At 37.6% G+C, this 26,922-nt stretch overlaps 1 protein-coding gene across 1 annotated transcript in view; it reads left to right on the top strand.

Moving 5' to 3' along the window:
• Nucleotides 1-8,458: 8,458 nt before the first annotated feature.
• The window catches only part of aldh1l1 (aldehyde dehydrogenase 1 family, member L1), a 29,329-nt gene continuing 10,865 nt past the window's right edge, over nt 8,459-26,922 (top strand). Inside the window, exons 1-7 of the mRNA XM_073851301.1 lie at nt 8,459-8,574; nt 14,143-14,269; nt 16,300-16,534; nt 25,719-25,884; nt 26,072-26,173; nt 26,280-26,369; nt 26,492-26,632. Of these exons, the coding sequence (XP_073707402.1) occupies nt 14,143-14,269; nt 16,300-16,534; nt 25,719-25,884; nt 26,072-26,173; nt 26,280-26,369; nt 26,492-26,632 (861 nt within the window). The 5' untranslated portion in view covers nt 8,459-8,574. The remainder of the gene's footprint in view (nt 8,575-14,142; nt 14,270-16,299; nt 16,535-25,718; nt 25,885-26,071; nt 26,174-26,279; nt 26,370-26,491; nt 26,633-26,922) is intronic.

Genomic DNA, 26,922 nt, shown 5'->3' on the forward strand with positions numbered 1-26,922 from the left:
TATGGTCCGATCTTCATGAAACTTCACATGCTTGTTAAGGGTCATCGGGTACATGTTGTCACTAATTTTTGTAAATTTTTGAGTTTTTGTTTAGGTTCTATAAGCTTTTGAGTATATGTGGCCACACCCATTTTCTAAATGACCCTGTTAAAGGCAACCAAAGGACAAAATTCAACATTTTTTTGATAATTATTCATCTAGAGAGTCCAGAGAATATTACTACAGTGGTTTGATGTAGATCGAGCAAAAAACCTAGGACTAGTTCGCAAAAGTAGGTTTTTAACATATTTGTAAATAATTAATGAACAATTTTATTGACAGCAATGGTTCTTGAGACAAAATTTCTTGGCATGAGGAGAGCTATCAAATGATATGAATAATGTGTGGATGTGTGAAATGCCACGCGATTACAGAGCCAAAAAAACTCGTTAGCGCCAACTAGTGGCCGATTTCTTTGAAAATTCTTACAGACCTTTAGGGCCGTGAGTCGAACATGCCCACTGAGTTTCGTCCCGATTGACCTCCGTTAACCTTTTCAAATAGGTGCTCAAATTTCATTGGCCAATGGCGGCCATGTTTTTTGAGATACGCCAATGTCCTCATAGACCCTTGTGCCCCTTTGGTCCAAGAGTCTGCATAGCAATTTTCAAGTTGATCGGACCAACGGCTGTGTATTTATAGTCAATAATATGCTTTTTCCGTTTTATAGCGCCACCAAGTGTTCAAGCTCTGCAATTTTTTTGATTTGACCAAGGATTGAGCTTATACACATTTGTACCGAGTTTGGTGAAGATATCTCATTCTGTTCAAAAGTTATAGCCATTTTAGTAAAAGTGGCCCCGTCAGTATTGAACGTTTTGGTGGCCCTTTGCGACCGTGAGTCAAAAATGTTACTTTTTTTTGATAATTATTGATATTCAGTGTCCACAGAATATTCCTGCACTGGTTTGGTTCCGATCGGGCGAAAAACCTAGGACTAGTTCGCAAAAGTAGGTTTCGGACAAACGTCCAGTTTTCGGGGTCAAGCGTACGTCGCAGCTCAAAAATTTTGCAATACACTTTTGTTTGGCCTGACCCAAGGAACGCAACGATGTAAAGTTTTTGAGTCTACGACAAGCGGTTTACGAGATTATGGCCAAAATGTCAAAAAATTTGTTTTTTTGCGCTGTAGCGCCACCTATGGTCCGATTAGGCTCATTCTCTTTTCAGGATGTCCCCACAGGGAGCTCTACGTTCTGGCCAAGTTTCAAGTCTCTAGGCCTTACGGTTTGGGCTGCACGTTCAGTTTTAGGAAAAAAAAAAAGATTAATATAGCGATTACAAATAAACAATATAGCTGCAAGCAGCAATTAACGGGGTTCGAGTGTTTAAGGCCTTTACGGCGTCTATACCGTTAAGGTGTTGGCCAACATGAAATATATGGCTGACACCAGAACATATCCATTACGAAGAATACACTCACAAACAGAAACATACACAGAAATGAAATGGTTAAACTATTGTGTTGATTAAGCATGATTACAGACACAGACAGATGCACACATATTGTGTTGCACATAAGAGATTTGTACAATAAATGATAAGTGACAACATGCTTAAAACTTGTGTTTTTAAGATTTGATATATCATTGTCATGTTTCACTATTATCATAATCATGTGTAATTGTCAATTTTGATATATCTGTATAAATTAAGTTTTAAACTTTGGCTAAATGTGATTTGAAAAGTTATAACAGTGATTTAGTATCACTTACATATCAATTCAAAACTATATAAAGCCATTAAACCATACAAAGCACTGTTCTGGTAAATCTGTATGTGTAAGCCCATTAGTGGTATTCTACTGCCATCTAGTGGCTATAGTTGTAATTTGGTTGAAATAGAGGTGCATTGTTTTAAGCTTTATAACTATTAAATTGCCTTTTTTTGCCCAGTGTCCATAAACATATGCTTGTTTTGAATCATATGATATATAATTTTACTTAGGTTTGTGAATTTTTGTTTTATTTTAGTATTTGTAGACTTTAATGTACACTAGATAAAAAGCATATTATGAAATGGCCCTGTTATAGCTGTCCAAATGCAAATGTTCAACAGTTTTTTGATAATTACTGACCAAAAGAGTCTGGAGAATTGTACTGCACTGATTTTTTTGAGTATGGGTTGAAAACCCAGGACGAGTTCACCAAAGTATGTTTTTTAAATGATCTCACGTTTTAAAAGAACAGTTTGATTGACAACATTGGTCCTAGAGGCAAAGTTGTTCAGAATGAGGAGATCTATCATATGATATGAAGATATAGTGTATATGTGAATATTGGACGTTTCATTGGGTTTTTAGTTCTTTATACAATAGAAATATCATGTTTTTGACACCTTTTTAACTGTTATAGCGCCACCTATGGTCCGATCTTCATGAAACTTTGCATGCTTGTTGAAGGTCACCTGGTACATATTGACACCCATTTTTGTAAAGTTTTGAGTTTTTGTTTAGTTTTTATAGGCTTTTGAGTATGTGTGGTCACACTCCCTTTTCTAAATTAGCCCATTATAGCCAACCAAAGGACAAAATTCAACATTTTTTTGATAATTATTGATCTAGAGAGTCCAGAGAATATTACTGCAGTGGTTTGATCCAGATCGGGCGAAAAACCTAGGACTAGTTCGCAAAAGTAGGTTTTTAACATATTTGTGAATAATTAATGAACGATTTGATTGACAGCAATGGTTCTTGAAGCAATTTTTCTCGGCATGAGGAGATCTATCAAATGATATGCATATTGTGTGGATGAGTGAAACGCCGCGCGATTACAGAGCCAAAAAACTCGTTAGCGCCAACTAGTGGCCGATTTCTTTCAAAATTCTTACAGACCATTAGGGGCGAGAGTCAAACATGGCCACCGAGTTTCGTTCTGATTGACCTCTGTTAACCTTGTCAAATAGGTGCTCAAACTTCATTGGCCAATGGCGGCCATGTTTTTTGAGATACGCCAATGTCCTCATAGATACTTGTGGCCCTTTGGCCCAAGACACTGCATACCAATTTTCAAGTTGATCGGACTAACGGCTGTGTATTTATAGCTGTTTATATGTCTTCTCCGCCTTATAGCGCCACCAAGTGGACAAGCTCCGCAATTTTTTTGATTTGGCCAAAGATTCAGCTTATACACGTGTGTGTCGAGTTTGGTGAAGATATCTCATTCCATTCAAAAGTTATAGCCATTTTAGTAAAAGTGGCCCCGTCACTTTCGAACGTTTTTGTGGCCCTTTGCGACCGTGAGTCAAAAGTTCAACTTTTTTTTGATAATTATTGATATTCAGTGTCCAGAGAATATTTCTGCACTGGTTTGGTTCCGATCGGGCGAAAAACCTAGGACTAGTTCGCAAAAGTAGGTTTTGGACAAATTTCAAAATGGCGGAAAAATTTGCATACCGGAAATGAAATCGGAGATAGCCATTTTGTTTTGATTGAGCCAAGGATTCCAATGATATAAGTCACTTGAGTCTAGGACAAACGGTTTAGGAGTTATGATAGGTTTCGCGTTTCGGTTCGTTATAGCGCCACCTATGGTCCGATTGGGCTCATACTTTGATAGGTTCTCCTCGATTTTTGCTCTATCTGCTGACCAAGTTTCAAGTCTCTAGGCCTTACGGTTTGGGCTGCCCGTTCAGTTTTACGGCAGAAAAATAATAATAATAATAATAATAATAATAATAAAAATCCTAACAAAAACAATAGGGATTCAGTGCTACGCACTCGAACCCCTAATAAAACAGTAAACAACACCAAATAGTAGGCTAAACCAAAACCTGTCTAACATGGAAAGGCAAATTATTCCAGTTTTGGGGCTGCAACTGCAAAAAACTTTAGCCCTAATGCTGCGTTCACACCAAACGCGAATATGCGTCTGGCGCGAGTGATTTCAATGTTAAGTCAATGGTAAGACGCGTCTACGCGCGTCTGGAGTTCTTGCGGCGCGAATTTGCGTTTAGCGCGGCGCGGTAGACGCGAATTCGCCTCATTCGCGCGTCTAGTTCGCGCGAATGGCGCGAATTGAGCGTCTGGCGCGTTACGCGCGATACGCGCGAATTGTGCTTTTTGTGCATCACGCGTTTGACGCGAATTCGCGTCTGCCGCCCGAGTTGAAAAATCTGAACTTCTGCGTCAATTCGCGCCGCGTTAACCAATCAGGAGCCTGCTTGATGCAGTGGCGGCAGGCCCGCCCGGAGTCACTCATTCAAATATGAAACATGAATACTAAATGCCGAGTGCGGTTCTAATGCACAACAAAGCAAGTGTTTTATATGACACATATTAATTTTGTATTGAATGCTATTTATTCCATATCTAAATCTTAATTATATGAATCATTATTATAGTGTAGTGTGTCTACACTATAATAACAGAACAATAATAACTATAATAGTGTATACTTTAGTGTGTCTGGACAGTGTTGTGTGAGGAAAATAAAGAAATCACAGGACAGGTTAAATACTCTTGGAGGCTGGCTCCATTTATCATCAAAACAAAAATAAATAACAGATTTTACAGTAATAGCCTGAACAAAAAAATGGCACAGACCTATAGAATTATTATACATCAAAAGAGGAATGACATAAACGAGTAGTTCACTTTTAAAATGAAAATTCTGTCATCATATACTGCTCCAACGCACAGAAGTAAGTTCCACCGCTCCTGAAATCCCCTCGCTCCGATGCGGGAAAGCAGGTCATCGAACTGGGCGCGGGATAGGCGGAAGTACCGCTGAAAGCGGCCGTCATCCAGGCGCAGCTCCTGGAGCAAGTGATGAAACTCGCCGAACTGAGTTCGCCTCCGAAGGGTCTGATGGACCCAAATACGGCGACGATGATCCCTACGCCGCTGTTCTCCTCTCCAAAGCAAATACAGAGCGGTGACTCTCTCGATAAATGACCGATCAACAACAGAATCTTGTAAAAAGATGGCCGCCAACGGGGTTTGAAACTTTCGCCTCTGACGCGCGTGACGCGCGTAAATTTCGCTTCAAACTTTTGTTTTTACGCGCGTCGATTTCGCTCTTGACGCGCGAATGAACACAAAGTGGTCACGCGAATAACTAGGCGCGGCAGGCGCGAATTTAGACGCATATTCGCGTTTGGTGTGAACGCAGCATAAGGCTGTATAAAATCAGAAAGATATCTTAGTGCTAGTCCATTTAACGATTTCTAATGCTAAAACTAAAATTTTAAATCAATTCAAAGGTGAGTATGAGGTCCGTAAATAGGCCAGTACGTTCCTGTTAAAGAGTTAGTTCACCCAAAAATGAAAATTCTGTCATTAATTACTCAGCCTCATGCTGTTCCAAACCCGTAAAACCTTTGTTCATCTTTGTAACACAAATTAAGATATTTTTGATGAAATCCGAGAGCTCTCTGACCCTCCATAGACAGCAATTTTTTTAAAACACAGAAAGTATTCTTGTAGCTTTGTAAAATCTTTGTTGAACCACTTATGTCACATGGACCATTTGAACAATGTCCTTAATACGTTTCTGTGCCTTAACCATGGTAGGACCCTTGCTCACTATGGAGGGTCAGAAAGCTCTCAGATTTCATCAAAAATATCCTAATTTGTGTTCCGAAGATAAACAAATGTCTTACGGGTTTGGAACAACATGAAGGTGAGTAATTAATGACAGAATTTTTTGGGTGAACTATCCCCTTAACAAACAAGCAGCAGCAAAAAAAAAAAAAGGTTAAAGGTTAAAGTCACTGTCCATAACAACACCCAGGTTTTTTTGTTTTGTTGTTGTTTGTTTGTTTGTTTGTTTGTTTGTTTTTTCCACTTTTTTTCTGGTTTTACATATGGTTTCATAGCGCCCAGATCTAGAAAGGAGGACATCTACATTAAGGCAATTCAGGCTTTAATATCCTTAAGTCAACCCAACAATGGTGCAATGGAATTTGCATGTTTCTGTTTCAAAGAAAGAAAGTTGTCATCTGCATAATAGGATATTAGGAGAACTGGATAGGTCCAAAAATGAAACCTTGAGGGACTCCACACAAGAGAGATGGCGAGGAGGACACAAAATCCCCAAGATGGACAGAAAAACTGATCTCAGGCAGATAAGATTGTAACCAATCCAAAGCAGTACCTTTAAAACCAATACAATGTTCCAAATCAGAAATAAAGATGTTATGATCTACGGTATTAAATGCAGCTGTAAGATCTAAGAGCATAAGAACAGCATAATCATCCAAGGCTAACAGATCATTAAAAACTTTTAGTGCTGTTTCAGTGCTGTGAAGGGATTTAAAACCAGACTGGAACACTTCTTGAATACCATGTAGTTCTAAGAAAAATTGCAGTTAACAGCTTAAATAATTCCACTTTTGCATGTATAAAATTCTGAGGTATAACAGGTATATAAGGCAAGACGGCTATTTATAATAATTAGAATTTTAGGCCCAGTGGTTTCATTAACTTTTTTTCTTTTAAATATCTCTATGACTATGAAACAAGCATATGATTTCTTTACCATCTCTCAAAGAAGAAAAAGACAATAAAAGTTTATGGTCCCCACTGTAATATTTTGTTATACTATGGAAGTCAATGGCTACCAGCAAATTCGAGGGTGAGTAAAATAATGACAATTTTACTCAGGTTTTTGCTGAATCATTCACTTCATCAGAATTAGGGTCAATAGACATCTCAGATGTCAATCATTAACTCTAGTATGATAATGATTCTAGCCTGACTGAGGTCAAGTGGAAACTGGATTACACAAGGACCAAAAAGAACAAACTTTTTTAATTTTCACAGTATGGGTTTTAAGCATGGTGACATTACATGATATTCTTTGACCTATGCTTTATTTGGTTATATGGTATGCAAATACAGTAATTATTTAATACACTGACATTAAGAACTATGTATTACTATGTAAAGTAGTGATCCTTGGAGATTATTTGAGCACTCAGTCCATCCCACTGTGTAAGAGGCCAATACAGAGACACATCCTCCATTTTATATACAGAAATATTGAATGTAAAAAATTGACCTCTAGGAAATTTGATTTTGCACTCTGTGAAGTCACGTTATAACATATTATGCAATATTTGACAAAATACTACAGAATCAAGAATTCCTTTATCCAGTCTGAATTACTGCCCAGACAAACACAGCCAGGTCAATAAACTTAGATACTCTTTTGATCGATAACTTGCAAGCCAATCATATTGTTAAATAAATGTCCTGGAAAAGTTATCTAAATCTGTCCTTGATTGTTTGATTGATGAGTTCCAGTCAGGGTTTATAAATGGTCACTGTATATCCACCAATAAAGTTAGTTCTTGATTTGACTGATTATTGTGACTTGGTTTTGGATCCTGCATTAATTATGTTCTTAGACTTCCAAAAGGCCTTCAATACTGTTATCCATAATCTAGTAATTTAACTGTATTATGTTTCTTTGATTTTAACAATTATCAATGCAGTTAAAACATTGTATGTAAAAGGAAATAGTTAGGCTAAACCTGTGGGACAACACCAACATTTCCTAGACGGCTGCCATATTTTCCCCTTTCTTTTCCCGCTAGTTACTAAGATTTAAAATTTCAATTAGAATAATCTGATATTAGAAATAAAGGTATTTAAGATAAAGAATAAAAATTGTCCCAATTCGCAGATTATACCACAGTTTTTTAAAAATATTAATCGGAAGTTCCTAAAACATTGGGGATTTTTCTAATGTCTATAAAATATTCAATGTGAAATTTTGCCTTTAAAAATATATTTGTGGAATTCAGCGTAAAGATGTAATTATTTGGGTGTTCTTGCTAAACAATTCACTTTCTGTGATACAGAAGAGACAGAAACGTACATCTTTTTTGTCAAAGTGTTTGTGTTTTGGAACTTTGGATGTATATGTAAGACCTATCTCTTAGAAAAAAAACAAAAACTAAACTAAACTAAATCAAAGAATATGTATAAATATTATATATACTTAATTGTACTTGGCAATTTTTTATACACATGCAAATGTTTGGGCTTTTGGTTTTGGTTATTTATTTGTTATTATTTGTCAAATGTCTCATTTTCTGTTGTACGTGTTGTTCTGTACTAAAGTTGATACAATTTATTGTTAGTCGTTTGACACGAATAACATTTTAAAAAGGTATTTTTTTATGATTTATGATATGACTTTATATGACACAGTCAGGTTTCATTCTATTTTGGTCCTTCTAGTCATAGCATTATATTTAAACTTGTATAATACAGCCACGTTTCATTTTATTTTGGTCCTTCTATTAATAGTATTATACTTTTTGGATTATAATATATATTCTTATAAAAACTCAGTGGTCACACAAAAACCTACAGTTGTACACATTTGTCATGTTTTTACTGATTTCAACAAATGCTTCTTAAATTGTGGAAACGGAAACTTTCGGTTCCACCCCCTTGCGTTTGTAATAACGCTATTGGTAGTCTGATCGCTGGCCTGCAATACAGTTGTGCTGAAATAAATAGCAACAGTGTCTGCTGAATCCTGCTTTCCTGCAGAGCAACAGCTCTAATCTGGACGCACAAAGGTATGATAAGTGTATTATCTAGATAGTGCATGTAGATTGCTTAAAAATCCACGCGTAATAGCAATAGTCACATATTAGTGTGTGCAATGACAAATTCATTTTGACAAAAGGACACATGCTTGTTTCGTGTCGTACAGTCGTAAATTAATCTTGTGTTTGCGAAAACTTTTAAAAAAAATAAACAAACGTGCATAAAAGCTTGTCGCGTAGATCATGTATGTCATAACATGGTTTGACTAATGTGTTGGCTAAACTCGATTTCATTATAGTAGCCTAAACGTTGTGGCATGCCAGATGTTGTTGTATAGATATATGAAATTGTTCCACATTATTTGCAGTAAAAGTCAGGTTAATTATTTAGACTTTTGTGGGCGTATCTCGCTGATCGAACTTTGTGTGACCCTGTAGTGCATTCTAGTTCAGCAACTATCCTTCAATAATGAGCCCTTTCTTTGGTGGGTTTCAGTACTTTTTGATAATAATTTATTTTTGCAGACTCATTTTAAGAACTTTTCTGTGTCCGGCTTGAAATGTTACTGCCTAGTGGTTCGTCTAGTGGTCTGGTGAACGAATCGAATCGTTCTCCTGAACCGGTTCTTTTCAGTAAACCAGTTGAACCAGTTGAGTCGTTTGGAACAGTTCAATCAGAGAACGTGCCGGTGTTGTGCCCATTTTCGACCCCTGCCAAATTATTACCCCCTCTCGTTGAAATCGCTACCTGATTGCCTAATCCTAACCCCACCCCTAATCCTAACCCCTCCCCCACACCTAACCCTAAACCTACCAATACTAGGGGGGTAGTAATCTGGCGGGGGTCAGAATTTGGCATAACAACGGACGTGTCAGACTTTCTGACTGAAAATCAGCCGAAGTCCGAGAGTAGCTATTGTCCTAGAACTGTAGGCCATGCCTACTTTTGCAAACAACTTTTTCGCAATTCGGATTGGCCAACATACGGTTTTCGATTAAGCAGTTATTCGGTAATACACTTTGAACATGTATGCGGTTCATCGCACAAATGGGACAACTGTTTGTAACTGTAGCTTGTATAACTTAGTTGTATTACACTTCTTTTACAGTGCCCTACTGTAGCTTGCTGTATCGTAGTACAGGTGATCTTATTAAATATATTTTATTTTAAATTAAATGTAATAATATAACATATTAAATACATAAGTTTCTTGTTTCCCGGTTTATTATTTGTATGTTTTTACAAACAATCAAAGATGATCAAACATGATAGATTTAATAATCTATATAGCTAATAGGCTAGTATAGGCTAATCTAGCATGCAGAGCAGGTAAAGAACCATTGAACCACTTTATTTACTGTTATAAGTAACATAAAAAGGCAGATAAAATCATAGTTAAGATGACATCATAAATCTAATTTATAGGTTTTCTAATTAGACACACATTAAAAACCCTTCAGTCAATGAAACTACAAGCTTAGACCTTTATGCAGGGGGGTGCAGTCACCCTTCTAGGCCTTGGACTGTTTGTGAATACAGTTCAGTTCAGTTCAAGTAGCTTTATTGGCATGACATTTGTTACAATATTGCCAGAGCATTTCAGATGTGTAAAATACAGAGTATAATAACATCAAAATAATAAAACAGACAATAAATGAGAGAAAATATAATAAATATATTAAATTAAATACAATAAATAAAAATAAAAACAGCAGACAGTATTTCTAATATTGATTATAATAATGACAAATATATAATGAACAATATGTGAAATTAAATATAATTAATTAACCATTTTGTATGGTGTGTATAGTATATACATATTTTGCAGCTAGTTTGACTGCCACATCATCCTCTCCGACTATATAATTTAGAGACAAAAATGAACAATTCAATGCTTCAAATTGTGGAAAGAAGATTTGCCTTGTAGTGGTGTATTTGGGGCAGACAAGAAGAAAGTGTTTCTCATCCTCTATTTGACTGAAGTTACAATGTTTACACATTTGCTGTTCTCTAGGAATCCATGTCTTCCTTTTTCTATTTCTAATTCATGGTCACTGAGTCAATATTTTGTAAGAATTTGCCTTTCTTTGACGTGTTTAACTGATAAGTAATCTGACAATTTGGTGGTTCTGTTTAGGGCCGAATAACACTGGAGTTTGGTTTGGAGATTAAATTCATTTTTTAATTTTTCATCATAATTATACTTTAGATTTTTGTCAATTTCTTTATGGATGTTAGGGTTGTGGTTGGAGTCAGACTCAGCTTGAATTTTATTTATTAGTTGGAGGATGAGTGTATTTAGAGGATGAGACACTGTGGGGGATTCATTGGCAAGAAGGGCTTTATATTGAAGAGATTTGGTGTCAGATTGAGTCAGGTGATGCCAGAATTGAATAGCTCTTTTTTATTTCAATGTGTAAGGGGTATAAGCCCAGTTCAGCTCTGCAGGCATTGTTAGAAGTGCTTCTGTTTACCAATAGTATGTTTTTTGCAAATTCCAATTGTGTTTTTTCTATTAGACTTTTATCCCAATTTTCAAACATTAATACTGGTCCCCAAATTTCACTCCCGTACAGTAGAATTGGTTTAATGATTGCTTGATATAATTTAATCCATGTTCTAACTGGTAGTTTTAATTGTCCAAATTGTGATTTTATGGCATAAAATGCCCTCCTGGCCCTCTCATGCAAGGCCTTCACAGAATACCTACTCAAATTAAATTAATAATAACACACACACACACACATACATATATACTGTATATATATATATATATATATATATATATATAGATAGATAGATAGATAGATAGATAGATAGATAGATAGTTTACTATTTGTAAAAGTCAGCTTATGGTATTATTCTTTTGAATCTCAATATAACCCCTGCTGAAAAGTTTTCCCAGCTGGTGGTTTTCCAGCCTGGCCAAAACCCCTCTAAAACCAGCCTGCTGACCAGCTATGACTAGTTAAAACCAGGCTGGTTGACCAGCTAAACCCAGCCAACCAGCCTGGGCTGCTTTTAGCTGTTTTTTTCACCAGATCAGCAGCCATCTTGGGAACACACTCAGGCAACTGTTTTCAGTCATGGAAGTACAGCCCCAGTCTAACTGAATGGGGACTGAATCTCATTTTGATTCACAAAAATTACTTTCCGAAATCACATTTTTTCACACTTTGAAATTCAGCAATAAAATCATGAACAACATGGATTGTATAACAAATGTTGCCTCTTAGCCTTATGTTCATTCACCCTTTTTCAAGGTTACTTCATTACACAAGAAAGTGGTGACGAGTAATTTTCTTTTGGAGCATAAAATAATTAAATGAATCATTAACAGTATCACAAGTTGTATACAAAGCATGAGATTCATAACAGATGTATTTCCCTATTTTTGACAACTAATCTTAATAGAAAAAGTTGGAGAAAAAGACAACAGTAATAGTCTTAATGAAATTGATTATGGGTTTCAATGACATTCTCATATAATTTTTAATAGTGTATGGCCATTAGTGTTTTTACACATTAATTAATACATCCTTCTACCTCTCTTTTACTCCTTGATTCTAGATAGAGAAGTGAACTGAATGACCCTTTTATCCAGTTACTGTTTCGGTCAGCAGGTTGTCTTTCACAAACAAATGCTATTTGTTTACCCTATAATCTGTCTTTGAAGGCAAGAAAAAGCCACACAGAATCAATAGAATCCTTTCCTAGCTGTGCTGTCTGTGGTGTGTGGGACTTTGAAAACAAATTCTCGATCTTTAATTACATAACAAACCGATGAGCAATGCTGGTTTTTAATCACTGCAAATGACGAAAAAAAAAAAACCAGATCCAATATTTATCATGGTTTCTGGTTAAAACCTGTTTTGTTCAGTTTTTCATTTGCTCCAAAGAATTTTTTTTTATTTCAGTAAAGTCAATTTAATTGTTTTTGGTAAAAGGTGTATGGACGCAGCCAATTTGTATGTTTGTAAATTGGGAATTGTGCTGTTTATGTGCATACCTGTACATTAGAGCTTGACTTGTTAACTCATTTGATTTGATCAAAATTTTGGTATAGATCTGCTGAACACAAACAGCAGGAGTTTGAAAATTCGAATGGTGAAAAATCTTGTCGGGACATTCTGTTTTAAAAAGTATATTCACAAGCAGTGATCACCCATTATGGGAAACATGCCTAAAACTTTGGCACATTTATAAAAATTACTTAAATGTCCTATTTTAACTATGGCCTAATCCTGGCTTAGTCTAAGCCCTGTCTGTTAAACCAGGTCATTATGTTTGACATGTTGCATGGGCTTCTAAATTGTGTACAAGATTAATTAAGCAATTAATATAATTAATTAAGAATTAACATATTACTCAAAATGAAAGTATAAAAACAGGCATTGGGTACATTACAGGTCCATATCATTTTGTAAAATTATTTCAGTTATTTTAAAGAGTTACTTTATTCACCTATTCATCAGTTTCCATTTTTTTCTCCACAAAAGTACCTCTTTTATAATTAAAGGATACATGCACACACAGACATTTACACTCACAGAAGCTTGTTGTCTTGGCACTATTTTGCTACTAGTTTAATAAAATAGGTACCTACAGGCTACAAGACATTTCTCTGTAGTAAGGTGGTAACCTAAAGATACTACAGCTACTTCAACACTTGTGTGTCAGATTTTCTGAAAAATAGGATGTATTATTTTTTACTGGGAGACTTCCCATTAATACCTGTATCACAATCCGAATTAGAATTAGCTTTATTCACCAAGTGTGTGCAAACACACAAGGATTTTGTTGTGGTTTTTAGGAGCTCTTGGTACATACACATTTGTGGATTATTAACTGTATATACAGCTGTATGAATAAAAATGTATATGTCTTTACATAATACTTGAGAGAGAGGCAATAATTACAGTAGAAATGGAGAAATTAATTACAGAAAATTGGTAATAATGTACAGATGTAGATAATCAGTGAATATAAGATCATTGAGTTGTAAAAAACGGGCATGGGCGACTTTTCTGTCAACTGGCTTGAAATGCTCACTTTGGCCTCTTTATCCAGTCCATCTTTATTATTGTGCCCTTGTAAAGTTAAGTGCCCTGCTCAAGGGCACAGTCATGATAGAGGTTGCTAAGTGAATTCCCTATTCACACTTTGCTCATGCTTACCAGTACAAACACTTATTCACTAAGCAACCGTTTAGAGGGTTCTTCTTTGAGCCCTTTTTTGAGTCAGTAGTAGGCCAGACTACCTTCCCTTGAACATGGTCTTGCATAACAAGCATAGGCTTGTAAATGCATTCCAAAGCAACTTGACAAGCAATTTATCATAAGAAACAACAATATCTGGAGTAAAAAATTCCAAGTTTTAATTTATTAAAGAAAAGTAAACAACCTAGAGAAGTGAAATGCAGAACGAGAGAAAACTTAATAGAGTTTGTCTTTCATTGTTATAAGTGCATTTGTTTACAGTTCAATTAATTACTTATAAAAGATGGCATCAAATTATTTCATACTTAATTTCGTAACTAATATGCTAGTAGTTGTATGTGTAGTCAATAATAGGTTGTGTTCCTTTCATTTCAGATGAAGATTGCTGTGATTGGCCAGAGTCTCTTTGGACAGGAAGTGTACAAAGAACTGAAGAAGGATGGCCACACAATTGTTGGTGTATTCACCATCCCTGATAAAGATGGAAAAGTGGACCCACTTGGTAAGTCTCTTATAGCTTTGTTTCTGTAAGGATCATTGACGTTACTCCTAAAGGTATAATTCTCTCATCGTTCACTTGTGTTATTCCAGGTTTATATGACTGTCTTTCTTCTGTGGAACACAATCAGAGAATTTTAGGGTGCTTTCACACCTGCCTTATTTAGTTCGGTTGAATCGCACTAGAGTTCGTTTTCCTTCTTGGTGCAGTTCGTTTGGGCAGGTGTGAATGTAGCAATCGCACTCGAGTGCGCACCAAAAGCGGACCAAAAAAGCGTACCGAGACCTCCTTGAAGAGGTGGTCTCGGTACGCTTTCAAACGAACACTGGAGTGGTTCGTTTGTGGTGAGAACATGAACTGAACTAGAACAGACCCAACCGCAAAAAGTACTGCGCCTTTTTGGACTAATCCAGCTGCCGTAGTCCGCTGTGCTGTTCATTATGGGATGAGGACAAGTATTTGTTGACAGTTAGCACTTTAGCAACATAGCCCCATGACAGCTCGCGGACAAAGTTGTGAGGAGGTGCGGAGCCTCATAAATTTGGTCTGATGATCTTATAGGTCCCAACTTTCTAAAACTCACAAGAAACGCGCCTAAAAACGCGTGGAAAACGCTAGGCGCGCCGCTTTCTCTTTCTTTCCAAACTGCTCTGTAGCTTGAGCTCCAGTGGCGTCTGCCGTTGCTAAGCAACCATGACCTGAGCTTTCCATAAATACGCAAAAGTTTCAGCAAAGGATAAATGAATTTTCAGCATTAAAAATTGCTTGCAGTAGCTCTGCTATTATATTTATTCAAAAATGTTTATTCCTGTACAGCTATGATAAGCTGTTTCTCCAACTTGCCAGTGCTTTCAATGTTATTAAAGGAGTAGTCCACTTTCAGAACAACAATTTACAGATAATTTACTCACCCCCCTGTCATCCAAGATATTTATGTCTTTTTTTCTTCAGTCGTCAAGAAATTATGTTTTTTGAGATAAACATTTCTGGAAATTTCTCCATATAATGGACTTAAATGGTGCCCCGATTTTTGAATCTTCAAAATGCCGTTTAAATGCAGTTTAAATGCTGCTTCAAATGGCTGTAAACAATCCCAGCCGACGAAGAAGGGTCTTGTCTACCGAAACGTTCGGTCATTTTCTTAGAAAAATATATTTTTACATACCTTTTAAGCACTGAAACTCGTCCAGCACTAGGGCTTGTAGTGCGCGTCTCCATTCTGAGCATGCATACCGCGCGTCTACATTTGAAATAACGAGCTTGAGCGTGCAAAAGACACTACATGTGAACGGCCCCTAACAGTTTAGAAAATACGTTCAATAATACACTGATCTATATAATTCTCTATTATAGATCAGTGGTTCAATGACACGATCTGGCCAACGAGTGATGTGGATGTTGTCACATGACTGCATTTTGGTTCATTTCAACTGGTTCGGACCAGAGCAATCAGTGTGGTGTGAAAAGGACCCAAAACTGCAGAAAAATGCTACAATGTATCATTTGTTGCCCTTGGTCCGGACCAAATGAACTGAACCACAGATGTGAAAGCACCCAGTCTTCTAAAGTGAAAAAATAGTTGTGTAAGAAAATATTGATAAACCATTAATGAACACTGTAAACGTCAACACGTGAAGCGCAGTGAAAGCGATTTGTGAAACTTATGCAAGATGTGCTTTCGCAGTATATAAGTATTCTTCTCACATGCCTTTTTGTTTCAGACACTGATTCATCAGCTGTTGTTCACTTTGTGTTTTTGAAGCATTAAGTTTGCTTCATACACTTATATAGACTCATGACAAGACAAGATTAGTTCAGGTTGTTAATTGTCTTGTTTTGGGACACCCCAAAATGTAATGAATTATGAATTAGTTGCACTATGAACCTTTGGCCAACATGGTTGAAATATATAATGTTATGAAACATGTTATTTACAGAAAGTTCTTTGATGGCAGTTGTGCTTTGGTGAATCTGATGGTTTGAGGAAAGTTAATGCGTACATAAACTGAAATAAATCTTTAAACTTTCCACAGCGACTGAGGCAGAGAAGGATGGCGTGCCAGTGTTCAAGTTTCCCCGCTGGAGGCTGAAAGGAAAGGCCATCACTGAGGTGGTTGATCAGTATAAGGCAGTTGGTGCTGAACTGAATGTTCTTCCTTTCTGCTCTCAATTCATTCCTATGGAAGTGATAGATCACCCAAAACACGGCTCTATCATTTATCATCCCTCCCTGCTGCCCAGACACAGAGGTGCCTCTGCAATTAACTGGTATGTATGTGTGTATGTGTTCTTTTTGTGTTTTATTAGTATGTGTGTGCGTATGTGTTATTTTTGTGTTTTATTAGTGAATGTGTGTATGCATGGTAATTAGAAATATGATAGTAAGATAAAGATTAGTGACATACTCGATTAGATTTAGAAATAGTTCACCTAAATGTATTTATTTATTTTTTGGTCATAATTTAGTCACCCTCCTGTTGTTTCAACCCCATATTATTTCCCTATTAAAAAAGTAATAGATTTAAAATGCATTTATTTAACACTATTAACATCGCTTGAGACTGATATAAAAACTGTAATTAAACTTTATTTAGAGTACAACTTATGCACAATGCACATTTCTTAATGTTAAGCCTAAAATATGTTTTAATGTCACTATTGATAACTGTTGTGAGGAAGGCACGGAAGCAGGAGTAGAATCCATTTGCGGATGTTTATTGGAGTTGTAGACAGACAGCATAAACGTTAAACAGGCAACGAGGTCCAAACCAGTAAAGCAGTCCCAATCAGCCAACGTACACAGGGATGATCCAGAGAGAGAAGTCGAAGAGCAGGCAAATGGTTAGTACACAGGTATCAGTCCAATCAAACAAACTTGGCAAAGGGGCAAATCCAAGAGACGTAGACGATAATTAACAGGCAGGTCGATACACAGATAAGCAGTCAGGATAACAATCAAAAACGCTCGGTAAGGCAGATGAACTGGCAATACTTTGCGATAAGCAGGTGCTCATGTGTAGCTTATATGGTGGCCAAACAGGAAGTGCTAGAGAAGAAGCAGAAGGAGGCTGAGCAAAGTCAGTATTCGGGTGAATCCCCCCCCCTAGGAGCGACTCCTGGAGCTCTATGAGGCCGCCCCCGTGGTCGTGGTGCTGGTCGGTCGGGTCTGGCTCTATGGAACTCCTCGATGAGAGAGGGATCAAGGATGTCTTGGGCGGCTACCCACGATCTCTCCTCAGGCCCATAGCCCTCCCAGTCCACCAAATATTGGAGCTGACCCCTTCTCCTTCTTGAGTCCAGCAACACATTCACCTTGTACGCGGGGTTACCGTCTATGTCCATGGGAGGTGGTGGCTCTAGGACCTCGGATCCAGGGTCAGCATCCAGGTGGACCGGTTTCAAGAGGGAGGCATGAAAGGAGGGAGAGATACGATAGTTAGCAGGAAGCTCTAGCTGGTACGTAACATCATTAATTTGTCTTATTATTTTGAAGGGGCCAACATACCTTGGGCTGAGCTTCCTGCTGGGCAGTCGCAGTTTGATGTCTCTCGTAGAGAGCCAGACCCGTTCTCCTGGTTGGTAGGGAGGGTGTGGGCGACGTCGCCGATTGGCCTGAATCTCCTGATTCCTGACGGCCCTTTGTAGATGGATGTGTGCACTGTCCCACACCCTCTCATCCGATTTCTTGGTTAAGGCGTTCCACCTGTCCATTTGATTGCGGATGGTATCCTGAAGTAAGACTGACGTTGATATCCAGATGCTGACAAAACGATTTCCAGACTTGGGAAATGAATTGGGTGCCCCTGTCACTGACGATGTCCTCGGGTAAGCCATAAACACGGAAGACGTGGTTAAATAAAGCAAGAGCAGTTTCCATGGCAGTGGGTAGGCCTTTGAGTGGGATGAGTCGGCATGATTTGGAGAAGCGATCAACAATAACCAGGATGGTGGTAAAGCTGTTGGATGGTGGTAAGTCGGTAATGAAGTCTATGGACAGGTGTGACCAAGGACGTTGTGGAATGCGTAGAGGTTTGAGGAGGCCTGAGGGGAGTTCTTTAGGAGTTTTGGACTGTGCACAAGCATGACAGGATTTCATGTAGTGGGTTACGTCGTTAGACATGGAGGGCCACCAGAATGAGTTTTGGAGAAGATGGAGGGTGCGTGAGATGCCGGGATGACCGGTGCTTATGGAAGTATGGACCCATTGGATAATTCTCTGCCTAAGTTTCTCTGGGACGTACTGTTTGTTGGGTGGACAGCTTGGAGGAGTGGGTTCTTCTTGTTGTGCCTGCTGTAGTTCATCCATGAAGTCCCAGACTACTGGGGCTAGGATTACGGAATGGGGGAGTATGGGTTCAGAGGTGAGTGTGTTTGAGAGTGGATCATGGCGTCGAGAAAGTGCATCAGCCTTACTGTTTTTACTACCAGGTCTGTAAGTGACAGTGAAGTTGAATTGAGTAAAGAACAATGACCAGCGGGCTTGACGGGGGTTAAGACGCTTAGCGCTCTTGATGTATTCTAAGTTCTTGTGATCAGTGATGACTTGGAATGGGTGAATGGCTCCCTCCAGCCAGTGTCTCCATTCCTCATTAGCAGCTTTCATTGAGAGTAATTCCTTGTTACCCACATCATAGTTTCTTTCAGCGGGAGTGAGTTTTCTAGAAAAGAATGCGCAGGGGAAAAGTTTACTGGGTTGACCATGACGTTGTGACAGCACAGCTCCAATTCCACAATCAGAAGCGTCTTACCTCCAGGATGAATGGCAGGTTGGGATCTGGATGTTTTAAGATAGGGGCTGTGGTGAATCTTTCTTTGAGGGAGATAAATGCGTTGTTAGCTTCCTGAGTCCTGTTCAATTTCTTAGGTTGTTTCTTGAGAAGTAAGGTTAAAGGTGCTGCTACCATACTATAATTACAGATAAATCGTCTGTAGAAGTTGGCAAATCCTAAGAAACGTTGTTCCTTGATGGTTGTGGGTCTTGGCCATTCGGTGACTGCTTTCACTTTGGCTTCATCCATTTTTATCCCCTGATGACTGATGTGATAACCAAGAAAGGATGTTTGTTTAACATGGAACTCACATTTTTCTGCTTTTACATACAGTTGGTTGTCCAGAAGTCTGGTGAGTACAGTGCGGACATGATATGTTCCTGTTCAGTCTTGGAATAAATCAAAATATCATCAATGTATGCAATGACGTAATGATTCAGGATGTCCTTGAAGATTTCATTGATGAAGGACTGAAAGACAGCTGATGAGTTGGCAAGGCCGTAGGGCATGACCTGATATTCGTAGTGCCCTCTAGTGGTGAGGAAGGCAGTCTTCCACTCATCTCCTTCCTTGATCCTGATCAAATTGTAGGCACTTCGTAGATCAAGTTTAGTGTAGATGGTGGCTTCCCTGAGTTGTTCGAGAGCTGCTGGTACTAGTGGAAGTGGGTAGCGAAATTTCACCGTAATGTTGTTGAGACCTCTATAGTCAATGCAAGGTCTGAGTCCTCCGTCCTTCTTTTCCACGAAAAAGAAGCCGGCTGCTGCTGGAGAGGTGGATGCTCGGATGAAACCAGAATCTAAAGCCTCTTGAATGTATTCTTCCATAGCTTGTGTTTCAGTACGGGATAGGGGATAGACTTTACTCTTGGGGGCATGGCGTTGGGTAACAGGTCTATGGCACAGTCCCAAGGTCTGTGAGGTGGTAGACAGGTTGCTTTAGTTTTGCTGAACACTTCGGAAAGATCTTGATAGCAAGGTGGGAGGTGAACTGTTCTTTCAGATTCAGGGCTTTCAATACTGGTAGTTAGACATGGTTGAGGGCTAGCAGAGAGACAGTGACAATAGCAGAAGGGTGACCAATGAATGAACTCACCAAGATGCCAGGAGATGTCGGGGTCATGTGCTGTCAACCATAGATGTCCGAGAATGATGTTGTGGCGGGGTGCGTTGACAATGTAGAGGGTGATAGATTCTTGGTGAAATAGTCCAATGGTCAAAGTTAGAGTGTTGGTGCGTTGGGAGATTCCTGTTCCTATGGAGGTGTTGTCAATGGCCTTGATTTCAATGGGGGGTATACAGGGTTGTGTAGGCAGGTTAAATTTCTCAACAAGGGTCAGGCTGATGAGATTTAGAGCGGCTCCGGAGTCAGTCATCGCTGTAGATTTAAAGATAGAGTGATCAGACTTAAGGAAGACAGGCAAAATGAGGGATTTATTCTGTAAAGTGGCAAAATGATCAATATTCTGTCATGATCTGGGCTGTGGGGTTTCCCTCAGCCACCTGAGGTCGAGCGGTAATCAGCGGCCGAGCGATCTCCCTGTGACTTCTGTAGGATTTGTGATGCTGCATTCTTGCCTCCGGCTGGATATTCAAACACCTCACGAATTTGTGCAGTAAAGTAATCGATAGAGGTTCGGAGTTTAAAATCATTGTCCCATAATGCTGCGGCCCAGTCAAGAGCTTTACCGGTTAATAAAGTCATCAAGAAAGCACATTTCTGCTCTTAGGATTTAAATTTATCTTCTTGATGATCAAAATATATCTTTACTTGACGTAAAAAGCCTCTGCATTGATCAGCAGAACCATCAAACTTATCCGGAAGTGCAAAGCTTACCGATTTCGGCGTTGCTTCAGGGAGAGATCGAATGTAGTGAGTCAGATGTTCATTTACCGCTTGTAAGTTGGTCAATTGTTCCTGATAACCTTTGAGGAGATCGCTTTGATAAGCGAACGCTGCTTGAAGGTTTGAAACGTCCGCTGGATTCATGGGTGGCGAAGTATTCTGTGAGGAAGGCACGGAAGCAGAAGTAGAATCCATTTGCGGCTTGGCATTACAACTGTATGATCTTTAAATAATATCTGTCTTTAAATGCAAAATATTTAAAGTGTACCTAAAGTATAGTTGCAATAGTTTAGTTTAATAGTAAATAGTAAATAGCAATAGTAAATAGTTTTTTTTCTTTTATTAGGATATGCAAGATGTACATAAATTGGGATCACAAACAGGGAAAACAAATAAAAAACAAACAAAAAAAAAAAACAGCCAGGCAAAACAAAACCAATACAATCAGGAACTGACAGATGCGTGCGTTTGTGTGTGTGCGTGTGTGCATGTGTGCATGTAAAGGTAACTGGGTGGACATGTCACAGTACATACTTTGGAAAACAAGAGATAGAGGGAAAAAAAGGAAGATATATATATGCAAATAAACATATATACATAAACATGTATAAGTCAGTATATGAAAACAAATATCATAGATATAAATAAAACATAAATATAAAGAAATCAATCAGTGGTAAGGAGTGACTACTAATGCTACTACTACTACAACGTCTACTACTACAACTACTACTTCAACAACCACAACTACTACTACAATCTCTACTTCTACAATAACTGCTACAACTACTTCAACCACAACTACTACTACAATCGCTACTACTACGATAACTGCTACTACTACTACATCAGCAACTTGAATAATGACAATGGTATAAATACTTGATAATAATGAGAATAAGATAACAGAAAGACAAATCAGAACAGTAATAATAGTAATGATAACAAAAGTATAAGTAATAATATTAATGATAGTAATGAAGAGGTGAGGGGAGGTTGGGAAATCAGGAAGAGGACAAATAATAATAATAATAATAATAATAATAATAATAATAATAATAATAATAATAATAATAATTAGAAGAAAAGGAAAGAGCAGAAATAAAAAAGAAGAGAAAAAAGGAGGAAATAGAAAAAAGGAATAAACAGTAGAAAAAGAAGTGGAAGAGGAGGAAGGGAAGGGGAAAAAATAATTGAGAGATAAGACGCAAAGGAAAATAATAATAATAATAATGATATTAATAATAATAATAAAAAAGTAAAAAAAATCAATATTACAATAATAATTTTTTTTTTCTTTTTTTTTAGCGCTTTTTACAATACAAATTGTTGCAGAGCAGCTGTACAAAAGTTTTAGGCTACTACAATATATTTAGTAGCTTATTAGTGGTGAATACTGTATGTTGAGTCGATGTACATATGATATAAATATTCAAATCAGTAACTGTGTAATCAAACAGATGATGAACACTAATTGCAATGGTTATGTGCTGTAATCAACTTGTAGGAAAATTATGTAGTGCTGTATGTTGTTTCAAGGCTGGCATCATCTGCGGTCCTCTGAGGGGTTGGCATCATCTCTTCTTCTGAATCCGGGCTGAATCTTGTGTAAACCCTAGTTACAATGGGATGGAAATCCCGTGGCAGAGACAGAGAAACAAAGAAATAATTAGCGTAGCTGCTGTTCCAACTTCCGACCAAACAAAAATGATGGTTTAGCCCAAGTATATTAATATACTTACTTATTAATGAATATTAATGTGCATTTGATCAGATGTAACTGAAATTACAACGTTATGAGATACATTATGTGAATGCTTGGCTAAAGAGATGAGTCTTTAATCTAGATTTAAACATAGAAAGTGTGTCTGAACCCCGAACGTTATCAGGAAGGCTATTCCAGAGTTTGGGAGCCAAATGAGAAAAGGCTCTCCCTCCTTTAGTGGACTTTGCTATCCTAGGTACTACCAAAAGTCCAGAGTTTTGCGACCTTAGGGAGCGTGAGGGATTGTAGCGTAGTAGGAGACTAGTTAGGTATGCAGGAGCTAAACAATTAAGGGCCTTATAGGTAAGAAGTAATATTTTGTAAGTGATACGGAACCTAATAGGTAGCCAGTGTAGAGACTGTAAAATTGAGGTAATATGATCATATTTTCTTGACCTGGTAAGGACTCTAGCAGCTGCATTTTGGACTACCTGTAGCTTATTTATTGAAGAAGCAGGACAACCACCTAGTAGTGCATTACAATAGTCCAGTCTAGACGTCATGAATGCATGAACTAACTTTTCTGCATCAGAAACAGGTAACATGTTCCGTAGCTTAGCAATGTTTCTAAGATGAAAGAATGCTGTTTTTGTAACATAGGAAATATGATTTTCAAAAGACAGGTTGCTGTCTAATATAACACCCAGATTTTTGACTGTAGAGGAAATAACAGTACATCCATCTAGTTGCAAGTTGCAGTTTAAGAGATTCTGTGTACTGTTTTTTGGTCCAATAAGTAATATCTCAGTCTTATCTGAATTTAACAGTAGAAAATTATTGGTCATCCAGTCTTTCACATTTTTAACACACTCTGTTAACTTTGCTAAGTTAGAAGTTTCATCTGGTCTTGTTGAAATATATAGTTGAGTGTCATCAGCATAACAATGGAAACTAATCCCATATTTCCTAATAATATTACCGAGGGGTAACATGTAAATTGAAAATAGTAGGGGACCTAGGACAGATCCTTGTGGCACTCCATACTTTACTGGTGTTAGCTGCGATGACTCCCCATTTAAATAAACAAAGTGGTAGAGATCGGACAGGTATGATCTGAACCATCCTAAAGCCTGCCCTTGAATACCTGTATAGTTTTGTAATCGATCTATGAGTATTTCATGATCTATAGTGTCGAACGCAGCACTAAGATCAAGTAAAACTAGCAATGAGACGCAGCCTTGATCTGACGCAAGTAGCAAGTCGTTTGTGATTTTTACAAGTGCAGTTTCTGTGCTATGATGGGGCCTGAAACCTGACTGAAATTCTTCAAAGATATTATTATTTTGCAAGAAGGAGCACAATTGAGCAGACACAACTTTTTCTAGAATTTTAGACATAAATGGAAGATTAGAAATGGGTCTGTAATTTGCCAATTCACCAGGGTCTAGCTGTGGTTTCTTAATAAGAGGTTTAATAACCGCTAGTTTGAATGGTTTTGGGACATGACCTAAAGATAACGATGAGTTAACAATATTAAGAAGCGGTACTTCTGCTACAGGTAACAACTCTTTTAGTAATTTAGTGGGTACAGGATAATAATAATAATAATAATAGTAATAATAAGATTGAAAAGAGGTAAATAGTGATAATTATAATATACTCATATTGATTATAATAATAAAACAACAACATTAATAATTATATGAGGAGGTGGAAGTTATATGATCAGCCTTGAAGGGCATAGTCAGTTGCTTTGTGATGCATTAAAAAGTTATGACGTTCAGCATGGATCAGTCCAGTGCAATGCCCAGGCTGCCATGCCCACGTCACCCTTACCCTGTGAATGAAGCTTTTTTTTTTTTTGTACTTCCCCCTCCCTCCTATTTATTTATTTTTTCTCTTTCAATCTGTTTTTTTCTCCCCCCCCTCCCCTTTTTGATCGAATCTGTTTTATAAAAAAAAAAAGAAAAAGAAAAAAGATAATAGATATAATAGATAATAGATAAATTGAGAGAAACAGCATTAGAGTATTAGATAAGTATTATAAGTATTATAAGTATAATAAGTATTAGACACATTTTCTATCTCTTCCTAACCCCCTCTCCCCCCACCTCTTGTTTAAGTACTGATGAAGGTGTTGTTGGGGAATGACTCCAGACAAAGAGGATCTTCAATAGAGATGTATTCTGTTAATAAGTTTTTCCAGGATGAAATGTAAATGGTATTTCTTGATTTCCAGTTCATGAGGATAGTTTTCTTGGCGATAGTTAGAAACACCAGTAGTAATTGACCATTTGAATTATTTATATCTATTGTGGATATGTCACCTAGTATGCAGAGGGTGGGAGACAGTGGGATGAGACATCCCATAAAGTTGGAGAGTGAGTCGGTAACCTTTTCCCAAAATGTTTTAATTGAAGTGCAATGCCATAAGGCGTGAAGATAGGTGTCAGGGGTGTTTTGTGTGCAATGTGAACATGTCTCTGAGGTGAAACCCATTTTAAATCATTTCTGCCCAGTTAGATGAGTTCTGTGAAGTACTTTATACTGTATGAGTTGTAAGTTAGCATTTTTAGTCATGGAGTATATGTTTTTGCAAATTTGAGTCCAAAAATCAGCATTGGGAGTAATGGATAAGTCTGATTCCCATTTGGTGGTTGGTAGAACTAATGCGTTGTCTGATTTTGATATCATTTTGTATATTTTGGAGAGTAATTTTTTGGATGAAGATATATTAATAAACTCTGAGATTTGAGGGGAAAGGTCTAGATTGATTGGTTGGTTAAGTAATTTTGATTTAATTGACGATTTGATTTGTAAATATTCCAAGAAGCAATTACTCCCAATGCTGTATGTCTGGGCTATATGGGAAAATGGTGCCTGGTATGCCAAAAGCATATAATTTAAAGCAGCTTGCTGTCAGGTGCTTTGAAGGATACCTGTTCTCTTTAATGCGTTTTCCCCAGCACATAACATTACATTTTGTAGTTGTATCCTTATCTTTAAATGTTCTAAAAAAAAGTATCATGTGTTTTAAAAAAGCAGGTCTTGGAGCTTGGCAGTATATTTTATGTTTCACTGTAAAATTACTTTGCTTTAGCATAATTTATCTTTGCTATTTTGTTTCTCTAAGGACTCTGATTCATGGTGATAAAAAGGGTGGGTTTACTATATTCTGGGCAGATGATGGACTGGACACAGGACCAATTCTTTTACAAAGAGAATGCGATGTTGAGCCAAACGACAACGTAAACAGCATCTACAAACGCTTCCTGTTCCCAGAGGGAGTCAAAGCCATGGTGTGGATCAATGCAGAAAATTCTACAGCTACATCATATTGCAAACTATTGTATACCATGCATTATATTTAAAACAGCATTCCATTCATTGTTTTAATGTAGAATCATTTGGAGTCCAGAACTAGTCTGATGTAGTTTGTGTGCATGAGAGCACCCTTGGATTCTTGTATGTGTGTTTTTGTTTTAGGTGGAGGCAGTCAAATTGATTGCAGCAGGCACAGCTCCAAGAATCAAGCAACCAGAGGAGGGAGCCACATATGAGTGTATTCAAAAGAAAGACAATTCGAAGGTGGAGTTCTCTAACACTGCACAACAGCCAATAAATAGATGTATAGCTTATACCTCATTGTTGTACACAAAATATAAACAATAACTATCTATGGTTGGTTGCATAGATTGACTGGAACCAGCCAGCAGAAGCCATTCATAACTGGATCAGAGGAAATGACAGAGTACCTGGAGCCTGGGCAGAGATTGATGGCAAAGTGAGTGTTTTAACTAACACACGTAACACATCACACATGCAGACAGCCTTAGTCAAATGCATTTGATTATGTGCAAAGAAACCTCTTTTGTTGCAACAGTATTGTTTTCGTTCTTTTGGTAGAATGTTTCATTTTATGGATCAACACTGTTGGAAAATGACCATTCTTCAAGTAATGGTCAACCTCTGGAAATCCCTGGGTCAAGTCGACCTGGCCTGGTTACCAAAAATGGCCTTGTTCTTTTTGGGAATGATGGCAAGATGGTAAGAACTCGAAGAAATGTTTCTAAATGATGCTATTAAAATTGTTAAACTTGATATTGATAAAACTGATATTGATATAGGCAAAAACTATACTTAATATAGCATTACCTAGTTTCAGCAGAATGTGTTTGTGCTGAGTAGTTGGGGGGAATTTATGACTATACCAACTATATTTAAAAGAATAGTTCACTCAAAAATTAAAAATTCTGTCATAATTAACTCATACTCATGTTTTTTAGAACCTGTTGGCATTTATTTCTACTACTAAAAACAAAAGATATTTTTAAAAA

The sequence above is a fragment of the Garra rufa genome, chromosome 12, assembly GCF_049309525.1.
Source record: "Garra rufa chromosome 12, GarRuf1.0, whole genome shotgun sequence".
Lineage (NCBI taxonomy): Eukaryota > Metazoa > Chordata > Actinopteri > Cypriniformes > Cyprinidae > Garra > Garra rufa.